The sequence below is a fragment of the Palaemon carinicauda genome, chromosome 40 (genome assembly GCF_036898095.1).
Source record: "Palaemon carinicauda isolate YSFRI2023 chromosome 40, ASM3689809v2, whole genome shotgun sequence".
Lineage (NCBI taxonomy): Eukaryota > Metazoa > Arthropoda > Malacostraca > Decapoda > Palaemonidae > Palaemon > Palaemon carinicauda.
Genome location: NC_090764.1, coordinates 50,300,276 through 50,322,355, shown reverse-complemented (window position 1 = coordinate 50,322,355; position 22,080 = coordinate 50,300,276). Strand labels below are relative to the sequence as shown.

Genomic DNA, 22,080 nt, shown 5'->3' with positions numbered 1-22,080 from the left:
ATGCTTCAGCTGACCACTTGGAGACTGTCCACTATCTCATCAGAACAAAATGGTTTTCTAGATACTTTAGATTGTCTATCATACATACATACATACATACATACATACATACATACATACATACATACATACATACATACATATACCAAGGCACTTCCCCCAATTTTGGGGGGTAGCCGACATCAACAAATGAAACAAAACAAAAAGGGGACCTCTACTCTCTACGTTCCTCCCAGCCTGTCAAGGGACTCAACCGAGTTCAGCTGGTACTGCTAGAGTGCCACAGCCCACCCTCCCCCGTTATCCATGACAGATGAAGCTTCATAATGCTGAATCCCCTACTGCTGCTACCTCCATGGTCATCTAAGGCACTGGAGGAAGCAGCAGGGCCTACCGGAACTGCGTCACAATCGCTCGCCATTCATTCCTATTTCTAGCACGCTCTCTTGCCTCTCTCACATCTATCCTCCTATCACCCAGAGCTTTTTTCACTCCATCCATCTACCCAAACCTTGGCCTTCCTCATAATATGAATAAAAAAATTCACAAATATTTTGTACCAACACTTGTTGTATACATATTTTAATTGGTGTCAGTCCAGAAGATTCAGCTGCTAACATATCTAAGGATACTACAGTATGTATTACTAAATTTCCCACAGCTCTTCAGGTGGGATAAAATCTTTTAGTTGGTACAATTAAAAGGATATAGAAATATGCCTAATTTTGTTCATAGGCATATTTGCTCAGATCTATCCACTTTTTTTTATTATTATTAGTAAAGAAGTCTTTAGGTCTTTTGTTTTAGAGAGGCCTCCTCAATCCAAATCCATCTATTGGAACCTATTTTTGGTATTAAATTTTGAGAGGCTGCAGTTATGAACCAATTGATGTGATTGGTTTCAAGGAATTAACAGTTAGACCCCGTTTCCTTTGGCTCTTGCCTCAGCTGAGAGAGGTGACAATTAAAAGATCAATCAGATTCTGTTAGATTTTTGTCTGATGGCGCAGATTAAGGCTTAGAATGATTTTAAGGTTATGACTGCCTTGGCATTTTTTTACTCCGTCTTTTAAAGACCAGGTATGTAGTTATGAGGAGGGTTCCTCTTCAGTTGGGAGTGGGTGGGTCGTTTCTTAGCATTATTATTGATTTTTTAAGTAATAGATCTCAAAGAGTTGTTGTTGATGGGCACCATAGTGATTATAGGAATGTGATATCCAGTGTTCCACAGGGTAGTGTTCTTGGCCCATTACTTTTCATTCTATATACACATGACATGTGGTTTGGCCTGGAAAACAAGCTTGTTGCATATGCAGATGATGCTACTCTCTTTGCATCAATTCCATCCCCTGAATGTAGATCTAGGGTTGGTGAATCCCTTAATAGAGATTTAGCTAGAATTAGAGCATGGTGCAAATTATGGGGTATGAAGTTGAATCCTAACAAAACTCAAAGTATGATTGTAAGTAGGTCAAGGACGGTGGCTCCTCAACATCCGGATCTCAGTATTGATAATGTTTCTTTAAATATGTATGACTCTTTCAAAATTTTAGGTGTGATTCTCGACAGTAAATTTACTTTTGAGAAACATATAAGGTCTGTGTCTTCTTCAATTGCACAAAAAATAGGCTTATTGAGAAAGTCTTTCAAGATTTTCGGTGATCAATCTATTCTGAAGAAGTGTTTTAATTCTTTCATTCTACCTTGTTTTGAGTATTGTTCTCTTGTCTGGTCTTCAGCTGCTGATTCTCATCTTAATTTGTTGGACAGAAACTTACGGTCTATTAAATTTCTTATTCCTTATCTAGATATTAATCTCTGGCACCGTCGTTCAATTAGTTCATTATGCATGTTGCATAAGATTTTTCATAACTCTGACCATCCTTTACATTCAGATCTCCCTGGACAATTCTATTCTGTTCGTAATACTAGGCAGGCAGTTAATTCTAATAGCCAGGCCTTCTCCATCACGAGGCTCAATGCTACGCAGTACTCTAGAAGTTCTATTCCAGCTGTTACCAAGATGTGGAATGATCTTCCTAATCGGGTTGTTGAATCAGTAGAACTTCAAAAGTTCAAAGTTGGAGCAAATGCTTTTTTGTTGACCAGGCGGACATGAGTCTTTTATAGTTTATTTATGACATATTTGTTTTTGATGTTGTTAATAGTTTATATATGACATGTCTGTTTTGACGTTGTTACTGTTTTTAGAATGATTTATTGTTAATTTGTTCTCTTCATTTATTTATTTCCTTATTTCCTTTCCTCACTGGGCTATTTTTCCCTGTTGGAGCCCCTGGGCTTATAGCATCTTGCTTTTCCAACTAGGGTTGTAGCTTGGATAGTAATAATAATAATAATAATAATAATAATAATAATAATTTAAGGTTTGTGAGAGATATCCCTTTGGACACATTAAATTAAAGGGAAGTCCCTTTTGACACTTGTTAAATTAATGGGAAGATTAGAGAAGTAGATTGGAGTAAATCTCAACAAGGTATCAATATTTCTCAGTCTTTTGAAACCTTTGAGTCTCTTACAGTGGCTTATGAGAACTTTCTCTTTATTGTTGGTACTAGATGATGACCTACTGAAGTATTGTACCCACTTTAACGTAGAAAGGTACCATACTGCTCTACCTTATGAAAATTAAATGAGATTTTTGGGCAGGGTACTTGAATGTAAATTAATGTAGTCTAGTCACATTCATGTCCTTAAATTTGAGGTCAAGAAATCTCTTGTCTTCCAAAAGTTATTTTTGGTTTTATTTTGGGAAATAAGTCATCATGTGGGCTGCCTAATTCTCTTTGTAGACAAAAGCTTCTGTATGGTTCCCAAATCTATTTTAATGTATGTAAAACTAAATTGTGAAAACTGGATGTTGTACATATTATGGGCATTAGAATATGCTCAGGTGCACTTAGAAAAATGCAAGTTAAAAGCATTTATGTGGATACTAACAAATTACCATTTGATCTTCAGAGGGAGGAAATCGAGGTGTGCCAGCTGCATAAAATCAATTCTGCTGCCAGTAACCCCTCTTTCAATTTTAATTTTCTTTTAAAATCCTGAAAGTTTGAGAGATTTTGGGTTGCCAATATCATGGAAGCACTTTCTAAGACTAATCTATCAATTTAATTATATTTCTCTCAAGAGGCAGGAAAATCAGGAGAGCAAATAACCTAGTGATCCACTCAACGTCATACCTGAATGATCCATATGATCAAAATCAGCCATAAAGAAATGTTCCCATAGTATAGTTCAATTTCAAATGCCTTGAACATGATGCTGTATACAGTATAAAGATCATATATAGATATGTACTAATGGCTCAAAGTCAAAGATTGGCATTCAGTATGCCACAGTCAACAAGAATGTTTCATATTTAGCTGAATTACCTGACTGTTCCTATGAATAGTATCCACTGCAGACATGACACCATTTGTGAAGGTCTTGGAGTTTGCTTATAAACTAAGGGTAAAATTTTATTAATGTTCTGTCACTCCATGAGTGCATAACTCTCTTGGGAGTTTTAATAGCCTCCATCTATTAGTTCAGAAAGCTCAAGAATGGCTCTTTTGTATTTCATGTCAGCACAAAACTGTTAACATATATTGAGCTTCCTTTCATTGATATTCATGGTAATGAGGTAGTAGACAGGGAAGCAAAAGAAACTGCTTAAAATTTAAATGAATTTGAAGCAAGTGTCCCCCACTCTGATATGAAGAAACCTAATACTAACTGTATTTTAAGGAAATACCTCTCATTTCAGGGGGAAGATTGAGGTAATTTAAACTCGATTGTGTATTGAAAATAATTTTTAAAAAATGAAATTTGATTAATTTATCAATGTTAACGTATTTACTATTTTAAATTTGTGAATGGTCTACTGGGATATATAAATAGGATTTTTATGAATAGTACTCACCTGGCAGTTATATATATATAGCTGATATCTCTAACTTTCGGCAGAATTTTTCAAAACGAGGCAACCGCCTTGTGGTGGTTGGGAGGTACTGTAGGTGGTTACACCCGTCACAGGGTGGTACGAGGAATCATTCCCGTGTTCTATACTTCAGTTCATCTCTGCCGGCTGGATCGAAAACATCGTTGGTCCACCATTAAGAGTTTTTCGAATCGCTTTCCCTTCTTCGCTGTTTTGGACTTCGTTTGGTGAAGTACACTGATTTAGGGATTTGGCAATCGTGTTTTGTTATTATTATTGTACTATTTGCTTTGTTTATCATGAGTGAAAAACTTAATTTTCGTGTATGTGCGAGTGTTGTATGCAAGGTGAGGTTACCGAAAGTGTCAGTTGACCCTCACAGTTTGTATGGGTTGCAGGGATTTTGTATGTGCACTGTATAATAGGTGCAAAGAATTAAAACCTGATGGCGGAAATACATTCCGCCAACTCTATGACGTCACAGTCGTGTGACGTAATCTACATTGTATACTGTATACAGTGTATGACTTGCAAATTCTCTTTATTTGCTTTTTCTTGTAAAGAATGGAAGGAATTCCATCTTATATAAGTTTTTTAACTTTTAATGTAAAATTTTAAAGAAAATATTTGCCCATTTGGTATTCGTTCTTTAAATCATCGATCTAATTTCATAGATTAAATAGAACTAGCGTATGGTTAATTTATGCTGTGTAGTTCTCATTACAATCGATGCAGTCCCAACATGCCTTGGTAGCGTTCTTTTCGATATTGGGAATTCTAGTTTTAGTCGTATATTCATTTATATGTTCCAATTGTAAAGTGTAGCAAATCACTTTTTTTTGGGAACCTTTGTGATTTAAGAGTTGTTTACATTTATATATATAAATACGTTATTGCTATATCTGTTCTTTTTTATCATAACAAATCTCTGTTTTTGAAAACCCTTGGAATTAATTGTTGATTACATTTGTTTTTCCTATTTCTGTTCATTTTAATCATTTAACGTGTAGCTTTCCCGGTGGTTGTATGTAACTACCGGGTAGGTAATTATGACATTTAATTTTACCGGTGGTTATATGTAACTACCGGGTGAGTGTGTTCAACATTTATTTTTAAACTCAACACTTGCCCGGTGATTATTTTTATGTAAGTGTGTTTGCAAGTTTATTTTATTATGGAAATGTCAGTTTAGTATTTTATAAAAATATTTTGTTACAATTTATTTAGCAAGTACTAGAGATGATATTGCATTCTCATTCAACCCCATGGCAGCAGAATAAGTTCTCTCACAACGGGCAGGACTAATTATGGTCTTTTGTGTAAGAGTTTAAAAGTGCAAGTTTCAGTGCTAAATTAAGGCAGTGAATTCATTCAGCACAGTGGACATCGTTTTCCTAGCCTTAGACCTCTTCCAAGCTCCCCGGCCCATGGGAGAAGGAACGTCGACTGGCGAAAGGAAACGAGAGGCGTTAGCTCACGAGCAAACGTCCTCGCGGGCGTTCCTGTTCACGTTCCCAAGAATGCTCGCTTTGCCATCGGAAAGCAAAGAGCGTGGGACGTTAAGCTACTTACACTGCTTTTAGAGTCTTGCATTGCATCACATTTACTGATAATGGCAATACTTTAAGTCACAGATATTCGCTGATAATATCAATGCTTACGAACCAACATAGACACGGTTTTTGTCCCAGAGCACCAGTCGGCCAAATGAACCCTCTGGTCGGAACGGAATGCGCCGAGCGGCATAATGAAGATCATTTTGCTTTAACGCTCGGCGCTAAGTCTTTCAAGACAGGACGATCGGCGCCTCGTCTTTCAGGACGATCGCCTCCTCGTCTTTCAGGACGATCGGCACCTCGTCTTTCAGGACGATCGCCGCCTCGTCTTTCAGGGCGACAGGACTATCGCCGCCTCGTCTTTCAGGACGACAGGACGATCCCCGCCTCGTCTTTCAGGACGAACGCCGCCTCGTCTTTCAGGACGATCACCGCCTCGTCTTTCTGGACGATCGGCACCTCGTCTTTCAGGACGATCGCCGCCTCGTCTTTCAGGACGACAGGACGATCGCCGCCTCGTCTTTCAGGACGATCCCCGCCTCGTCTTTCAGGACGATCCCCTCCTCGTCTTTCAGGACGATCGCCGCCTCGTCTTTCAGGACGACAGGACGATCGCCTCCTCGTCTTTCAGGACGATCGGCGCCATGTCTTATAAGATCTTTGTCAAAGGATGACATTAGTGATCACTTTTCTCCTGTTGAATTATTTGAGATTAACAGGAGAAGATCCTAAGTTCTGTTGCTCCACGTTCCCCACCCTCTGAATTTTCACGTGGTCATTAATGGAGCTTTAAGGATGATGGGAGACTGGTTAGAGTCTCTGAAGGAGTAAGGAAATACAACTTTCTTTTTTCCTCTGAATAAACTGGACTCTAGATCTTGTATCTGGTACGAGATTATTATTATTTTTTCTAGCAAGCTACAACCCTAGTTGGAAAAGCAAGAGGCTCCAATAGGGAAAAAATAGCATGGTGAGGAAAGGAAATATTGAGATACATAAATGTTGAGAATATATTAATTATTCATTCTTAAAACAGAAACCTATAATGCCAGCTTCCTTATCAGGTAGGCCAGGATAGCAAGGGTGGAGGTCTAGCCACGTTAAGGTTGGAGACCTTGTGGCATTCCCACAGAGATTTTTTACAGCCCCCTTGGTGGATTGCTGAGTCTCTTAAGGAATACAGGCAATGAGGCTGGATAATTTTGAAATCAGAAGTCATAATTGAGGTACGCACCTCTCCATTTTTCTTTCTCTCTTCTCCCTCAAGAGTTGGTCAAAGACAGGTTTTGGTGTCTTAATCAGCAAGAAAATTTCTGCATGCTTTTTCTCTAACCGCACAAACAACAGTAGGAGCCAGACCTAGCTACTTCTGGTGAGCCTGGGAGAGAAGAGGAGCAGACCTTTGGTCCGTGTTTTTACTAAAGGATGGATGTGAAATCTTTTTCCTAGTGAATCCTCCTTTGTTAGTTACTCCGATAAGACCTTTCTGCCCAACCGACTTTGCAACATCAAATGTCTCTCTTTTGGGAGAGGGAGTCTTTTGTCTGGTCTTGGACGTAAATGCTCTTAACGCCTTCATTCAGAAGTCAAAGTTCTCCATGGAGACATTGAAATCATGAACTACGTAAGACTCGTGTCAGCCTGGTCACAGGGTGAAGCAGAGTTTGACTGCTTTTGCCTCCAGGCAGTAGAGCCAGACTACACAACTTCTGGTAATCTTTGGAGAAGAGGGGAGCAGACCTTTGGTCAGTACATCTTCTGAAGGAGGATTACAATTTCCTTTTATAGGGAAACCTCCTTTAGTTTTAGCTCCAACAAATCTCTCTCCCAGATCTAGAGAGGAGTCTTAAGTGGCAGGCTATGCAATCAAACTTTATCAGAGGTTTGTTTACAAGGAGGAAAGGGGGAAGAATGGGTCAGTTTCGGGCCGTGTGTTTTGGTCTCGGCTCCGCCCCTCTAATGTTCACGAATCTTTTGTTTAATGTAGCAGAATACTGCACTCAAGAGAAATCAGAGCATCCCTGTCCTGGACGCTTGGCTTCTCAGAGCTCCTTCTTACGATCTTCATGAAGGATTTTTAGATAACGTTGAGCCTATCAGAAGAATTGGGTCTTCCTGTCAACAAGAAGAGTCTCTTCTGACACCAGGATGCTCAGCGCCACGTCTTTTAGAACATTCAGCGTCTCGCTCTGTTATCCTCTCGGCGCCACGTTTTACAGGACGATTGGTGCCTCACCTTCCTGGACGCTCGGCTCCACGTCTTACAGGACTATCGGCGCCACGTCTTACAGGACTATCGGCGTGTCTTACAGGACGATCGGCGCCTCGTCTTTCAGGATGCTCGACGTCGAAGATCTAGCATGAGGCATGACATTGAACATGAGAATCTAGGACTTCGTGATGACACTAGTCGAATCGTATGTCGAGATCAAGGACGCCTTCGTTCCGATCTCTTGGATTAAGAAAGTTTTTATCGAGCGAGGTTTGTTCAAGGGCAAAGAAACATCGAGGCAGACATTCTCAGCAGGAAGAGACTAGTTATTCCCACAGAATGGTCTCTCAACCTGCAAGTCTGTCAGTCTCTGGATGTTGTGGGGTAGACCGGTAACAGACCTTTTCGCCTCCAACTTGAACAAGAGGATCCCCAACTACTGCTCCCTAGTCCCGGACAAGGGAGCTGTAGCAGTGGACGCCTTCTTGATGGATTGGACGGGGATGGACATGTATGCGTTGCCCCCGTTCAAGATCATCAATCTGGTTATCAGGAAATTCGCTCTCCTCAATTCTTGACGAATGATCCTAGCGGCTCCATTCTGGCCTGCAAGGGAATTGTTTACGGAAGTGGTGGGCATGCTGATGGACTTCCCAAGAAGACTTCGGCAAGTCCAGATCTTCTCAAACAGCCCCACTTCGAGAGGTATCATCAAAACCCCCTTGCTCTCAAACTGACTTCCTTCAGACTGAGTAGAAGCTTGTCAGATCTCGAGGCTTTTTGGCACAAGCGACGAAAGCTATTGCCAGAGCAAGGAGGATTTCTTCACAAAGAGTCTACCAATCTAAGTGGGAGACCTTTAGAGCTTGGTGCAGGCGGCACAAGATTTCCTCAACCACTACCTCTCTGAGCCAGATTGCAGACTTCTTATTGTACCTCAGACAGGATGCTAAGCTGGCTGTATCTACCATCAATGGATACAGCACTATGCTCTCGACTGTCTTTAGGCATAGAGGCCTAGAGTTGTCCCAAAATAAAGATTTGCAGGACCTCATGGGGTCTTTTGAGACAACGAAACAGGTACTCTTAAACCTGGATGTGGGGTTTAAGTTTCTGTGCTCCAAGAAATTTGACCCTATCTCGCAATCCTCTCTTCGAGATGTAACAAAGAAAACCCTCTTCCTTATGACTAGCGAATGCCAAAAAGGTCAGCGAGGTCCAGGCGATTGAGAAGCGGGTAAGCTTCAATCAGGATAGAGCGGTTTGTGCCTTAAGGTTCGACTTTCTCGCCAAGAACGAGAACCCTTCGAAACCCTGTCCTAGGACGTTTGATGTCATTAACCTCACGAACCTAGTGGGTCAAGAGCAGGAAAGACTGCTCTGCCCAGTTAGGTCCCTCAAAGCTTATTTGGCTCACACTAAGAACGTGAGGTGTGCATCCAACTCGTTATGTTGTTCAGTGAAGGATCCACAAAAACCCCCTGTCAAAGAATGCTTTGTCCTTTTTTCCTGAGGGAAAATATTAGGGAAGCCCACCTCTTATGTGAGGAGGAACACTTCCCCCTGTTGAAAGTACAGGATCACGAAGTGAGAGCCATTGCTACCTCACTGGCATATCAGGAAAATATGTTTGTTAGGCAACTCATGGATGCAATTTTCTGGAGGAGCAACTCTGTCTTCGCTTCTCATTACCTCAAAGAGGTGAGAGTAGTTTATGGCAAGTGCTATACCTTGGGCCCATACGTAGCTGCGGCTTCTGTATTAGGCAAAGGAGTTACTAACCCCACTCAACCTTAGTTTGTATGCGTGTATGATGGTTTGTGTTTTTATGATTGTCTGAGGACTTCGTCTTATGGTACGGTTCCCTCAGTCTAGATAGATAGTTTATTTCTATGCTGCAAGGTTAGGTGGTTAGTTTTAGTAAGGGTGCAGTTTTTTATTATATGGGGCAAAGGTAGTTTTTGAAGTCTAGTCAAGTTGTTGGTCTTACCCCTTTGATAGACTCGATTGAGTTGTTTGCAGCATTGCAGGTCTACTCCTGGCTAAACACTCCTAAGAGAAAGCGACTCTAGAGGCTGTACCTTTGAAGTCAGCTACCTTAGCAAGCAAGGAATCAAGGTGTTTTTATCTCCTACAACTCTTTTGTTGTTTCCCCAATGATGTTTACTGTCTGTTTCCCTCCTCCAAATATGTGAATCAGCTATATATATATAACTGCCAGGTAAGTACTATTCATAAAAATGGAGTTTTTATGATAAAACAAAGTTTTATGAATACTTACCTGGCAGTTATATATATATTCGAAGGCCCACCTACCTCCCCTCAGGAGACAGGTCGGGCATAGATGAACTGAGGTATAGAACACGAGAATGATTCCTCGTACCACCCTGTGACGGGTGTAACCACCTACCTCCAAACCACCACAAGGCGGTTGCCTCGTTTTGAAAAATTCTGCCGAAAGTTAGAGATATCAGCTATATATATATAACTGCCAGGTAAATATTCATAAAACTTTGTTTTATCATAAAAACTCCAGTTTTTTATAGTGCCTGGCCCATGGACCAAATTTTATAATCCAACCCATTTTTTTCCACTTGTGGATATTTTTCTTATTCAAGGATGGCGACCTGTTAAAACAGCTAACATCCTGACCACATATCCACTACTCTCTTGAAAGGGAGAATAATTACCTGCAGTACTCATAAAATGTTGACAGACGAATAGGAGAATACGGTACCTCTTCTGTCTAAGGTGATGTATTTGATGTCTCTTCCATCTAACTTGGGATTTTGCCAGTGCACATTTCCAGTGCTTCAACCTCTATCAGCTCATCCTCAAATACCTCATCCTTGAGACTGTTCAAGTACTGTACTCTGTGGCTTTCAGCTTGGAAATCCTGTGCAGCTTCTGCAAAGCAGTGATAAGAGCTCTCATGGCTTAGGGCTTAAGGGTTTCTCCCACCTTGCATTCGCCAAGAAGCTTGTCAAGGCTCTTCCTATATTAATGTTATAACACAACTGTTCTCGTTTCTCATGATTATCAGCTTTTGAGAGAAGAGCATCCTGATGCTTAATTCTGACATCTTTTTTTTTGCTGGGTAGTGGTTGGTGAGTGACAAACTCTTTTCTAGATTCCTTCTGTAAATCCATATCTAGCTCTAGCTCCCTGGATATTTGCATTTGATGCTAAAAAAAATGCTTTACATTTCAATGAATTTCACAATAAGGAGGTTTAAATTGGGATATATGAAAAAATAGATGCAAGGACTCAGAGATACCCCCATACAAAATTATGTGAAACAACACTAATACTGTACACCACACTCAGCTACAAGGGTCTGAAGATGCATTCGTAAGATCACTAAATATGGCAATGATTATATATACATACATACATATACCAAGGCACTTCCCCCAATTTTGGGGGGTAGCCGACATCAAACAAATGAAACAAAAAAGGGGACGTCTCCTCTCTATGTTCCTCCCAGCCTGACAAGGGACTCAACCGAGTTCGGCTGGTACTGCTAGGGTGCCACAGACCACCCTCCCACATTATCCACCACAGATGAAGCTTCATAATGCGGAATCCCCTACTTCTGCTACCTCCGCGGTCATTCAAGGCACCGGAGGAAGCAGCAGGGCCTACCGGAACTGGGTCACAATCGCTCGCCATTCATTCCTATTTCTAGCACACTCTCTTGCCTCTCTCACATCTATCCTCCTATCACCCAGAGCTTCCTTCACTCCATCCATCCACCCAAACCTTGTCCTTCCTCTTGTACTTCTCCCATCAACTCTTGCATTCATCACCTTCTTTAGCAGACAGCTATTTTCCATTCTCTCAACATGGCCAAACCACATCAACACATTCATATCCACTCTAGCTGCTAACTCATTTCTTACACCCGTTCTCACCTTTACTACTTCGTTCCTAATCCTATCTACTCGAGATACACCAGCCATACTCCTTAGACACTTCATCTCAAACACATTAAATTTCTGTCTCTCCGTCACTTTCATTCCCCACAACTTCAATCCATACATCACAGTTGGTACAATCACTTTCTCATACAGAGCTCTCTTTACATTCATGCCCAACTTTTTTTTTTTTTACTACTTCCTTAACTGCCCCCAACACTTTGCATCCTTCATTCACTCTCTGACGTACATCTGCTTCCACTTCCACTCCACCATTTGCTGTAACAACAGACCCCAAGTACTTAAACTGATCCACCTCCTCAAGTAACTCTCCATTCAACATGACATCCAACCTTGCACCACCTTCCCTTCTCGTACATCTCATAACCTTACTCTTACCCACATTAACTCTCAACTTCCTTCTCTCACACACCCTTCCAAATTCTGTCACTATTCGGCCAAGCTTCTGTTCCGCGTTTGCAACCAGTACAGTATCATCCGCAAACAACAACTGATTTACCTCCCATTCATGGTCATTCTCGTCTACCAGTTTCAATCCTCGTCCAAGCACTCGAGCATTCACCTCTCTCGCCACTCCATCAACATACAAGTTAAACAACCACGGTGACATCACACATCCCTGTCTCGGTCCCACTCTCACCGGAAACCAATCGCTCACTTCATTTCCTATCCTAACACATGCCTTACTACCTTTGTAGAAACTTTTCACTGCTTGCAACAACCTTCCACCAACTCCATATAACCTCATCACATTCCACATTGCTGCCCTATCAACGCTATCATACGCTTTCTCCAGATCCATAAACGCAATATACACATCCTTACCTTTTGCTAAATATTTCTCGCATATCTGCCTAACTGTAAAAATCTGATTCATACAACCCCTACCTCTTCTAAAACCACCCTGTACTTCTAAGATTGCATTCTCTGTTTTATCCTTAATCCTATTAATCAGTACTCTACCATACAGTTTTCCAACTACACTCAACAAACTAATACCCCCTTGAATATACAGTAATAGTAAAAAAAAAAAAAAAAAAGAATGTACTCTTCATATATATACAGAATCAAGTTGATACATAAGTACTATTCCAAATTAAAAAAGTGCATTATAATAATCTTCAGTATTTAGTTATAAGAACAGAAGTATCAAATACTCTACTATTAGTTACTCTGGGTAATAAAAAATAAATAGTAATTAAGATTACCAGAATTTTGCAAGTTCAAATTATGTAGCTTAACCTGTTACTAAATAGAGATATTCTCATTGACTGTATCAATTACTTCAAACAATTAAAGAGAAAAGTGACTTACCATGCAGTTCTTGGAAATTATTTTTACGTTTATAGTTCATCATTCTACTGTTCAGAGAAAATAATCTTCATTTTATCAAGTGTTTTTATCTTATGCAAGGCAGTTACTTGTGAAATTAGTGAAAAGATTTTCTATTGTCATTATTGAAAAACTCTCTAGTGACTGAAATAGTCTTCTCTCTCACAGTCATCCCTACATTAAGGGGTCGTTATCACATCAGGTAGGGTTTATAATTTGGAATGGATTCTTATGATTGCATGCTTTTGCAGTCATCAACGACAGTTGATAGCGGTGGGCCTAACCTTTGACTTAATAGTCCAACTGCAAGGGAGCAGTTTCCAGTAGGTAGTAGGTTGGCCAGGGCATCAGCCACCTGTTGAGATACTACCGCTAAAGAATTATGGGGTCCTTTGACTGACCAGACAGTACTTCATTGTATTCTTCTCTCTGGTAACGGTTTACTTTCCCTTTGCCTGCACTTACACTGAATAGTCTGGCCTATTCTTTACAGATTCTCCTCAGTCCTCATACACCTGACAACACTGAGATTACCAAACAATTCTTCTTCACCCAAGGGGTTAACTACGGCACTGTAATGTCCAGTGGCTACTTTCCTCTTGGTAAAGGTAGAAGAGACTTTTTAGCTATGTTAAACAGCTCTTCTATGAGGACACTCCAAAATCAAACCATTGTTCTCTAGTCTTGGGTAGTGCCATAGCCTCTGTACCATGGTTTTACACTGTCTTGGGTTAGAGGTCTCTTGCTTGAGGGTACACTCGCACACACTATTCTATCTAATTTCTCTTCCTGTTTTGTTAAAGTTTTTTATAGTTTATATAGGAAATATTTATTTTAATGTCACTGTTCTTAGAATACTGTATTTTATTTTTTCTTGTTTCCTTTCATCACTGGGTTATTTCCCCTGTTGGGTCTCCTGGGCTTATAGCATTCTGCTTTTCCAACTAGGGTTGTTGCTTAGCAATTAATAATAATAATAATAATAATAGTTATTGGCAGTGGGCCTAGCCTTTTTCTAAAAAGTAAGACTGCAAGGCAGCAGCTGTCCTTTTTGTCACCTAGGACACGCAGGATGTATAGTAGTAATATTCTCATGAGTTAATAACTGTGAACTTTACCTCTCCGTTTCATTTCCACTAAACTATTGGTGATTCTGAATATCAAAATTTTAACAATCTCTTTCCTTAAGTGGTAGTTCTTGCAAAATGACACATCCAGATTATATGATACAAAGCAAAATAACCCTGACGTCATCTTTGATGTTGTGACTTTAGATAAGGTTGAAACAACCTATATTACATTAAATTCAGTATGATTGTTATACTCAAATTTTAATACTTAAATTAATTCCTACTGCAAACAATTAATTACTCTGATTACTACTGAAACTTGCATTACATTATAGCAAGATAAAAACATATAATTAGGAAATCCATTTAGAAAGTTCATAATATTACAATTAAAGGAATACACAGTGGCTAAGTAATAAGTCACAAATGCGCAATATATATTTTTCAGACACTTCACTGTGTGGCTCGCCAAGGGTCACAAATTATATTCATTACGGTAAAGACAGTGTCGTTGGGAAGTCGGACTAAATGTGAGGTGCATTTTATGGGAATGGATTCCCAAAACATTGGTTAATGGAATAAAGTTATAAGATGGTTAGAAGTCTTCCGGCTGTCTGTTTCATTATTAAACTTAAGCTTGCCAAAAGCAAAAACCTTACAGATTATATTAGGAAGATGTTAGGAATGTGAGAAACCCTATAGTATTTTATAGAAATATAGTACGTCCAGTTAAGGCTTCGGCAAGTTAAGCAGCCTGTCTATTTACTGACAATGTTATGTCTCATTTGCATGCCATTTTAAAGAAAAGGAAATAAACATTCATCTCTAGATAGATTCCTTGTCAAAATTGAATGCAAGAGTGTAAAAAATTATGACTAAGTGTCCAGAAAGTATAAATTAAGCGATTCAGTAAATGATAGTGAACTTTATTCAAAAGAGAACTCCCAATAAAGTTTTTTTGCCAGAGATTCTCCCTCCAAACAGTAAAACCCTCTTCCTCCTTTGCAAGTTAATTTGTTAAATTTTATTATTTTATTGTGAATCACAATTTTTTTCATTATGGGTTACAAATTCATCTACAATTTCCATTACAAACCTTTAGAAATGAGTGTACAGTATGTATGTATTTATAGGGGTGTGAAATGCATTGGGTGAATCTCCTTTATTTCTTATCGGGAATTATTTCTTTTTAAGTTAATATGCATTTTAGTTTGCGGGAAATCTCCCAGAACAAAGTAAACTCATAAACCAAGGCACTGCTGTATTTACCTGTGAGGCAGAAATGTCCCTATTCCTCTGCTCTTCTAATGGTACTGTATATTAGTATTGGGTTGCTGGTCTTTTAACAACTTTGATAATACAAGAATACTGAATTAGGTTGGGTCCTGAACCATCAAGCATAGTTTCAACTCCATGGTCTGACTCATGAAACTGCACTTGATAGTCTCTAGAGGGAAAGATATAATGGTTTAGAAATGTTTTAATTTTAAGTTCTAGAATCTCTGTTTGTAGATATGATTATTATGACTGTTAGGTAAGAATTGAAATTATGAATTTTATAAAAGATTTTTATACCTATACAGAATTTTTTTTTCATTGATATGTTCGTCACTTGAGTTATACGGGTGATCTTTGCTGAATGTCAGATATTTATTAATAGTTTTGCTCAATAATATGAACCTAATATAAAATTTAATTATAAAACTGTGAATACAATTTTTAGTGAAAACTCCTGTTCCTACAGAGTCTCAGTGTTATGTGATTGCAGCTGCGCAGACTGGACAGCATAACGAAAAGAGATCATCATATGGCCATTCTTTGGTAACTAGCATATTTATAATTCATTTTATACAGGAACAATTATTATATTTTACAAGTAAGTGTAAAACAGGAATTTGAAATCAAGTAATGTTTTTCAATGAAAGATAATTAGTATTCACAAAAATTTTGATAAAAATTATGTTTCTCTGTTGTACATATTACTTTGATCTGAATGAGAGATTTAGCAACCTCATAGTTCCATCTCTGAATACTTGATGGTACAATGCCATAAGGCCCAATTTTTAACCTATTAAGTTAGAAAGCTGGTTCAGCTGATAAATGTTCTTAGTTGGTCTTGGCAAAGGAAAACCTATTCTTTTGGGAGGTGCTGTGGTTTCTCAAAGGACATTCATGTAAAGTGCTGGAACAGGGAATCCAATTTGGTAAAAGATACCAAAAACACATTTTCTCCCTTGTTCTAGGGGCATTGCTTCAATATGCAAAGCACAAACTCAGTGTGTATAAGGGGACCCTTGAGTTCAAGCACAATTGAAGTCGGCACAGCATCTTAAATATTGAAATCGTCTGTCAGTCGATGAGACGTCATTACTGAGAACTCGCGCTACTTCCTACTTCAGGAGATAATACTACCTGTGTACTAACTTGTACCCAGCAACCATCTTCCATACTCAAAATGAGAATCAAATGACCCCTTCTCTACGTGAGGCTAAGGAGGAGGGAGGGTCTTTGAGACCACACAGTACCTTCCCAAAATTAGGTTTTTCCTTTGTCAAACCCACCTTTTTTTGGTTGATGTGCTATGGGGTCACCTAGAAATAATACAAGAACAATAACTGAGTACACTCCTGTACCATCAAGGTCAAGCATCTACAACCAAGCAAACAACTTAATCATGTGTGTTTAGGTGTGAAGAAAATTGAATAAGTCTGACACTCACCTCATAAGGGAAAACTCTGGAGAAAAGCTGGATGCCTATCATTATGTTTCTGTTGAAGGTCTTCGATGATGTGGCCCTTCCTCCATCCTGTTTACCCTCATAGATGTCACAAATGAACTGAATACCACACATGCATGTTAAACTGTTTGGATTTGTTTCAGTTCATGTCTCATAAACACCCTATGCCCAGACCGACCCATAAATCTCTGTATTTCTAGAAATTGCATATTAGCTAAGAATGAGGAAGCAATTTTTTCTCTTACACTGGGCTTTAGGGATGGACAGTGGATCACTTTTCCTATTAAGGAAGGTCATTAGAATATGGATAGTGCGTGTTGAAAGGGACTTGTTAGGCTTGGTATTTTGAAATAGACTACCTTCTATAAACATAGATCTCTGCTGATATAATTGCTAGGTAGGCACTTGAGAGAGATTACCATCTCCCAATCGTAAAGCTGTAATATAAAGAGGATCCTGCCTATGAATGTTTTGTTTTTGGCTAAAAATAGGATTAGATGGTCAGGAATAATTATGATAAACTGCCAATCTCTGTGAAAACCTGTAGGATCACTGACTCTTGCCTCTGTAATAACTTTTTAATAGAAATGGATGAATTATATAAATTTGTCATAAACTCAGTCAACACATGCCAGAAATTACAGCCATTGTAGGATCTTCATGGGTTTCCCACTGTCCCCCTCCTCAACATATCCATTGAAGAAACCACCTCCGCCAACTCTTCCCACCCCCCTTTCACTGAACCTGGAAGACTGAGATCAGGAGCAAATTCCTCCACTGGAGTTTTTTCCTGAATCCACTGTCTGGGTTGGAAAGGGAGCAGAAACTCCCAGGAATGGTAGAACTTTGAGGAAGATCACCATAGAGGGAGTGGATCGATGCCTTAATTATCTTTGTGATAACCAAAGTGTCCGCAAGGTATGTAGGATACCCGAATTTAGGCGGACCAGTAACCTGCCTAGTGGAAACCTGGTTTTGAGCTGACCAAAATACATTGACAGGTTCTGTCAGTGTAGATTTGTATAGCCAGGATGTGGTGCCTCACCTTAAATTAATTTTGACAAAGTTAAATGAAGCCACATAAGTAGATTTACAAAGAAACTTTGCTATTGCTGAGAAGGTCAACTGGGATCCCACTGCAGCTCCCACTTCCACAGAGGACATAGCAGACACCAGAATAAACAAGGTCTGTTGGGCATTAAATTATGTTGTCTTATGATGGTCTAGAATGAAAGGAGAGACTTCACCCAATTATTTGGTACTTTCTTGAGCATCCCATTTCTTAGGGAGAAAGACTTCTAGAAAATATCTAAGTTTTTTAATCCTTTGAACTCTTTTGGTTACATCTAAAAAAGGGATTAAATTCTTTGGGCAGGGTAAAGTCTCCTTTTAGTAAGCTCTCTCATTGATTTTGATGCCATCTTGGTCAAGAAGGCCTTTTTTTGAGCTAGTACTGTCATTCTGACCATTCAAGCATTATGTAAGCTGTGGTCTAAAAGAAAACCCCTGCCTCTTAGACTGTCTCTGCCAAACTGTTTAGGGCAGACTTGTATGGCATCCAAATAACCTCTTTTAGGATTAACGTGAGGCATGTTCTAAGGTATGGGTCTTTTATCTTCCACTGTGATTTTGAGAATACTGCAAAGTTTTCAAACTTATATCATTGAATGGAAGATTAACACAATAAAAGTAATATTCAACTCATGCCAGAAGTTACACCCATTGCAGAATCTTCAAGGGTTTTCCACTATGTCCCCATCCTCAACATATCCATGGAAGAAACCGCCTGTGCCAGCTCTTCCCCCCTCCCTTGTCACTGAACCTGGAAGACTGAGATCATTTTCCTGATTTCACAGGCTGGGATGGAAAGGGAGCAGACAGAGAGCAAAAACTCTCAGAAATGGTAGAACTTTGAGCAAGATCACCATAGAGGGAGTGGATCAATGCCTCAGTTATCTTCGTGATAACCAAAGTGTCCACAGGGGAAATAAGATGCCCGAATTCAGGCGGACTGGTAATCTGCCTAGTGGAAACCTGGTTTAGAGTTCACCTAGCAAGCTGACCAAACTCTAGGGTAGTACCCCAAAGATTATCTTAGGGAAGACTGAAGCCTCCTCTGAAGACCTCCAAAGTAAGGCCACCTCCTCTTCAAGGGCTAAATTGTCTGCCAATCCTAAATCTATAAATTGGAATGGTGCTTGGTCTACTATGACTCCACTCCCAAAACCCCTTATTATCAAATCTAATGATGGTGGACAGATGAGATCCCTGATTTCCTTATCCAACTACAGTAATTCTTTTCTGGAAAAATGCACTGAAGATGTGTACTGTTGTCAGTCTATGCGGAGTGTTATGGAGGTATGGCATGGTAAGCGCTTCCTGTAAAGATGATAGCAGTACAGAATTAATAAAAAGATACAGTAATGAAAATGCCCCAGTTGAGTCAAGCACTCCACTCTCAGCAATTGTGGTCCATGTATTTTATAAGGCAGAGGTGGCTGGTGTATGAGTGAGACCTAGCAAAATTAATACACCCATCAAGGATAGTAAAAAATGAGTAGTACTCATATTCTGCATATTTATATACAGTACTGTACTCTGATCAACCTTGCTTATTATGGCTTGAAATTATCCATCAAATTGGTAATTGCATGCAAAATAACACAAATCTGTAGCAGAAGTAGACATAGGTTCATGGATCTTACTTTTTAATTCCTCCTACAAGGAAAATAGCACTGTTAGTTGACAATTTGTAGTGAGTAGAGGCCAGGAGAAGCAAAGCCCTTATAGCTACTGAAACCTTATGCCTGATAAGACAAATCTACAGTATAAGTCCACCATTATAAGAGAAAAGTAATGATAAGTGAGGAGAATATGACAGTGATAGTGAATGTGTTGTATTTACCAAACAAGTATACATTTAACTCAGAATTGCTTTATTATGCATACTTTACTTATTTTACTTTACTTTGATGGCTGCTTTTCCAGTCCCATACAGCAGGGGAACCCCACTCTCTACAGGACCTCCACTGTCGTTTTACCTTCTTCGTTCAGAGTATTTAACGTTTCATCTCGCGTATTGTTCATTTACTGTTAAATCGTCACTGTCAAAAGACTCATGAAATACGAAAGTCTTCAGTTTCCTCTTGAAAGCCTTAATGTCTTTAATCATTCGAATGTTTCGTGGGAGCTTATTAGATAGTCTCGGGGCCGCATATTTAAAGGCTCTGGAGCCTACAGTAGACATATATCTAGGTTCCAATAGTTTGAAGCTATCTGTAACTATTCTCGTGTCGACACGATTTGTTGGCTGCACAATATGTAGAAATTCTCTTAAATATTTTGGATGCCCAGTTCTGATAACTTGGTGGGTTATTGTACATATTTTAAATTAAATTCTCGCTTTAATTGGTAGCCATTGTAAATTGATTAGTATAGGGGTGATCCTTTCTCTAGGTGGGACATCTTTCATCAGTCTTGCTCCTCTGTTTATTATGTTTTGTGATTTCTTAAGTTGCACTTTTGGTAAATTATAATAGATAGAGTTACAGTAGTCAATCCTGGTAATAACACAGTTTATCACAAGTTTCGTTACAGAATTTTCGTCCAGGTACTTTTTTATAAACGCAATGTTTCTTATATGATAACCAGAAGATTTTATTACATTATTTATTTGGGCATTTAGGGACAGGTTACAGTCAAGAAATACATCTAGATCTCGAACTTTACTAGATATCTGCACTGAGTCATTATTTATGTTCATGTGAATATCACCTAAGTTTCTCACGCTATTTCTCTAAATCTGCTTATATTATGCCAAACATTTAAAGCTATATTTTGTTTTATTTTAAGTTTGAAAAGAGTTAAGAATTAAAAAAAAGCATTGGACAAAGCAATTATATAGTAAAATATAGCATGTTAATTTTTATTTGATTGTTTCAGTTTGCAGCATTTTATAAAAATTTCATCATGAAAAAATAACAGTATACTGTATTCAATGATGTATTCTAGATAAGCTTTTAAAAGTGATTCCAATGATATATAATAAATTTAGTTAGAGATTTTTTATAAACAAGTATAGATAAAATTGTTAAACAATTAGATGTAAGTACTGTATACATATTGCCATGGTGTTCCTTGGGAAGCTCACAATAGTACTGCCTGCATTAAGAATGTCAACTCATTGATCTGGCTAAACTGTTCAGTAATAATTATTGTGTTTTACAAAATATTATGTACTGTACATTTTCTAGAAGCTCTCGCTCTGTATGGCATCAATCTTAATAACTGAAATTTATCACATTTCTATGAAAGATGTTTCTCTGATATCCTAAATTACAAGTAAACTATGTCTGTCAACAGATTGTAGATCCATGGGGTAAAGTATTAAGTGAAATTTCGGAAGGAACAGGTATTGCTGTTGCTGATATTGATTTAGGTTATGTTGAGAAAATTAGAAAGGAAATGCCTGTTGTTAAACATCGACGTTCTGATTTATACCATCTGTTCGAATTACCTCAGCCTGGTAGTTTAAGGTAAGAGATCATTAGTAAGTTCATTGAATGCCATATACCTGTGTACTTATGAAATAGAATATTTTATGACATTGAGAAATAAATAGTGCAAGTAGATATAGAGTATATCTATTGTAATGGATGATACCAAATGCATATTACTTGGGAATTCTTTTCAGAATTTGTGATGTCCTGCCAATGCCATCCTCATATGTCAGCTACCAGTTTGGAAATGTGTCTGTTCCAGGGTCATGCATTTTTCTGAAGTCATTACATTCACAGGCATTTGTGAATAAAAAACCAGTCACTCCAGGACGTATCCTTTAGAATATGCTACTGATAACATTGTATTTTTTTCTTGAACAAAAGTTCTTAGAGTTCTTATTTCTTGATTTTTCACATGTAGGAATATTATTCTATAGAGAAACTTGGCATTTTATTATTTTATCATTTTGTAACTGAAGTATTTTCTTGTTTTTTTTTTCTCTTTTTGGCAGCTCTTCTAAGGAAGCTAAACTTTTTAACATGGTCCAATTTAGTTGTCTTATCAAGAATTTACAAACGTCTCAAAGTTTTTAGAGTTCTTAATTCTTGATTTTTCACATGTAGGAATACTGTTTTAAAGAGAAGCTTAGCATTCTAATATTTATCATTCTGTAACTGTACGTGTTTTTGTTTTTTTGTTTTTTTTGGCAGCTCTTCTAAGAAAAGTAAACTTTTAATATTGTCCTATTTACTTGTCCTATCAAGAATTTAAAACTCTCTCTCTCTCTCT

At 38.5% G+C, this 22,080-nt stretch overlaps 1 protein-coding gene across 1 annotated transcript in view; it reads left to right on the top strand.

The window, feature by feature from the left end:
• The window catches only part of NitFhit (NFT-1 protein), a 170,758-nt gene that overhangs the window by 65,423 nt on the left and 83,255 nt on the right, over window positions 1-22,080 (top strand). The window contains exons 5-7 of the mRNA XM_068363713.1: window positions 15,799-15,875; window positions 21,154-21,326; window positions 21,485-21,621. Of these exons, the coding sequence (XP_068219814.1) occupies window positions 15,799-15,875; window positions 21,154-21,326; window positions 21,485-21,621 (387 nt within the window). The remainder of the gene's footprint in view (window positions 1-15,798; window positions 15,876-21,153; window positions 21,327-21,484; window positions 21,622-22,080) is intronic.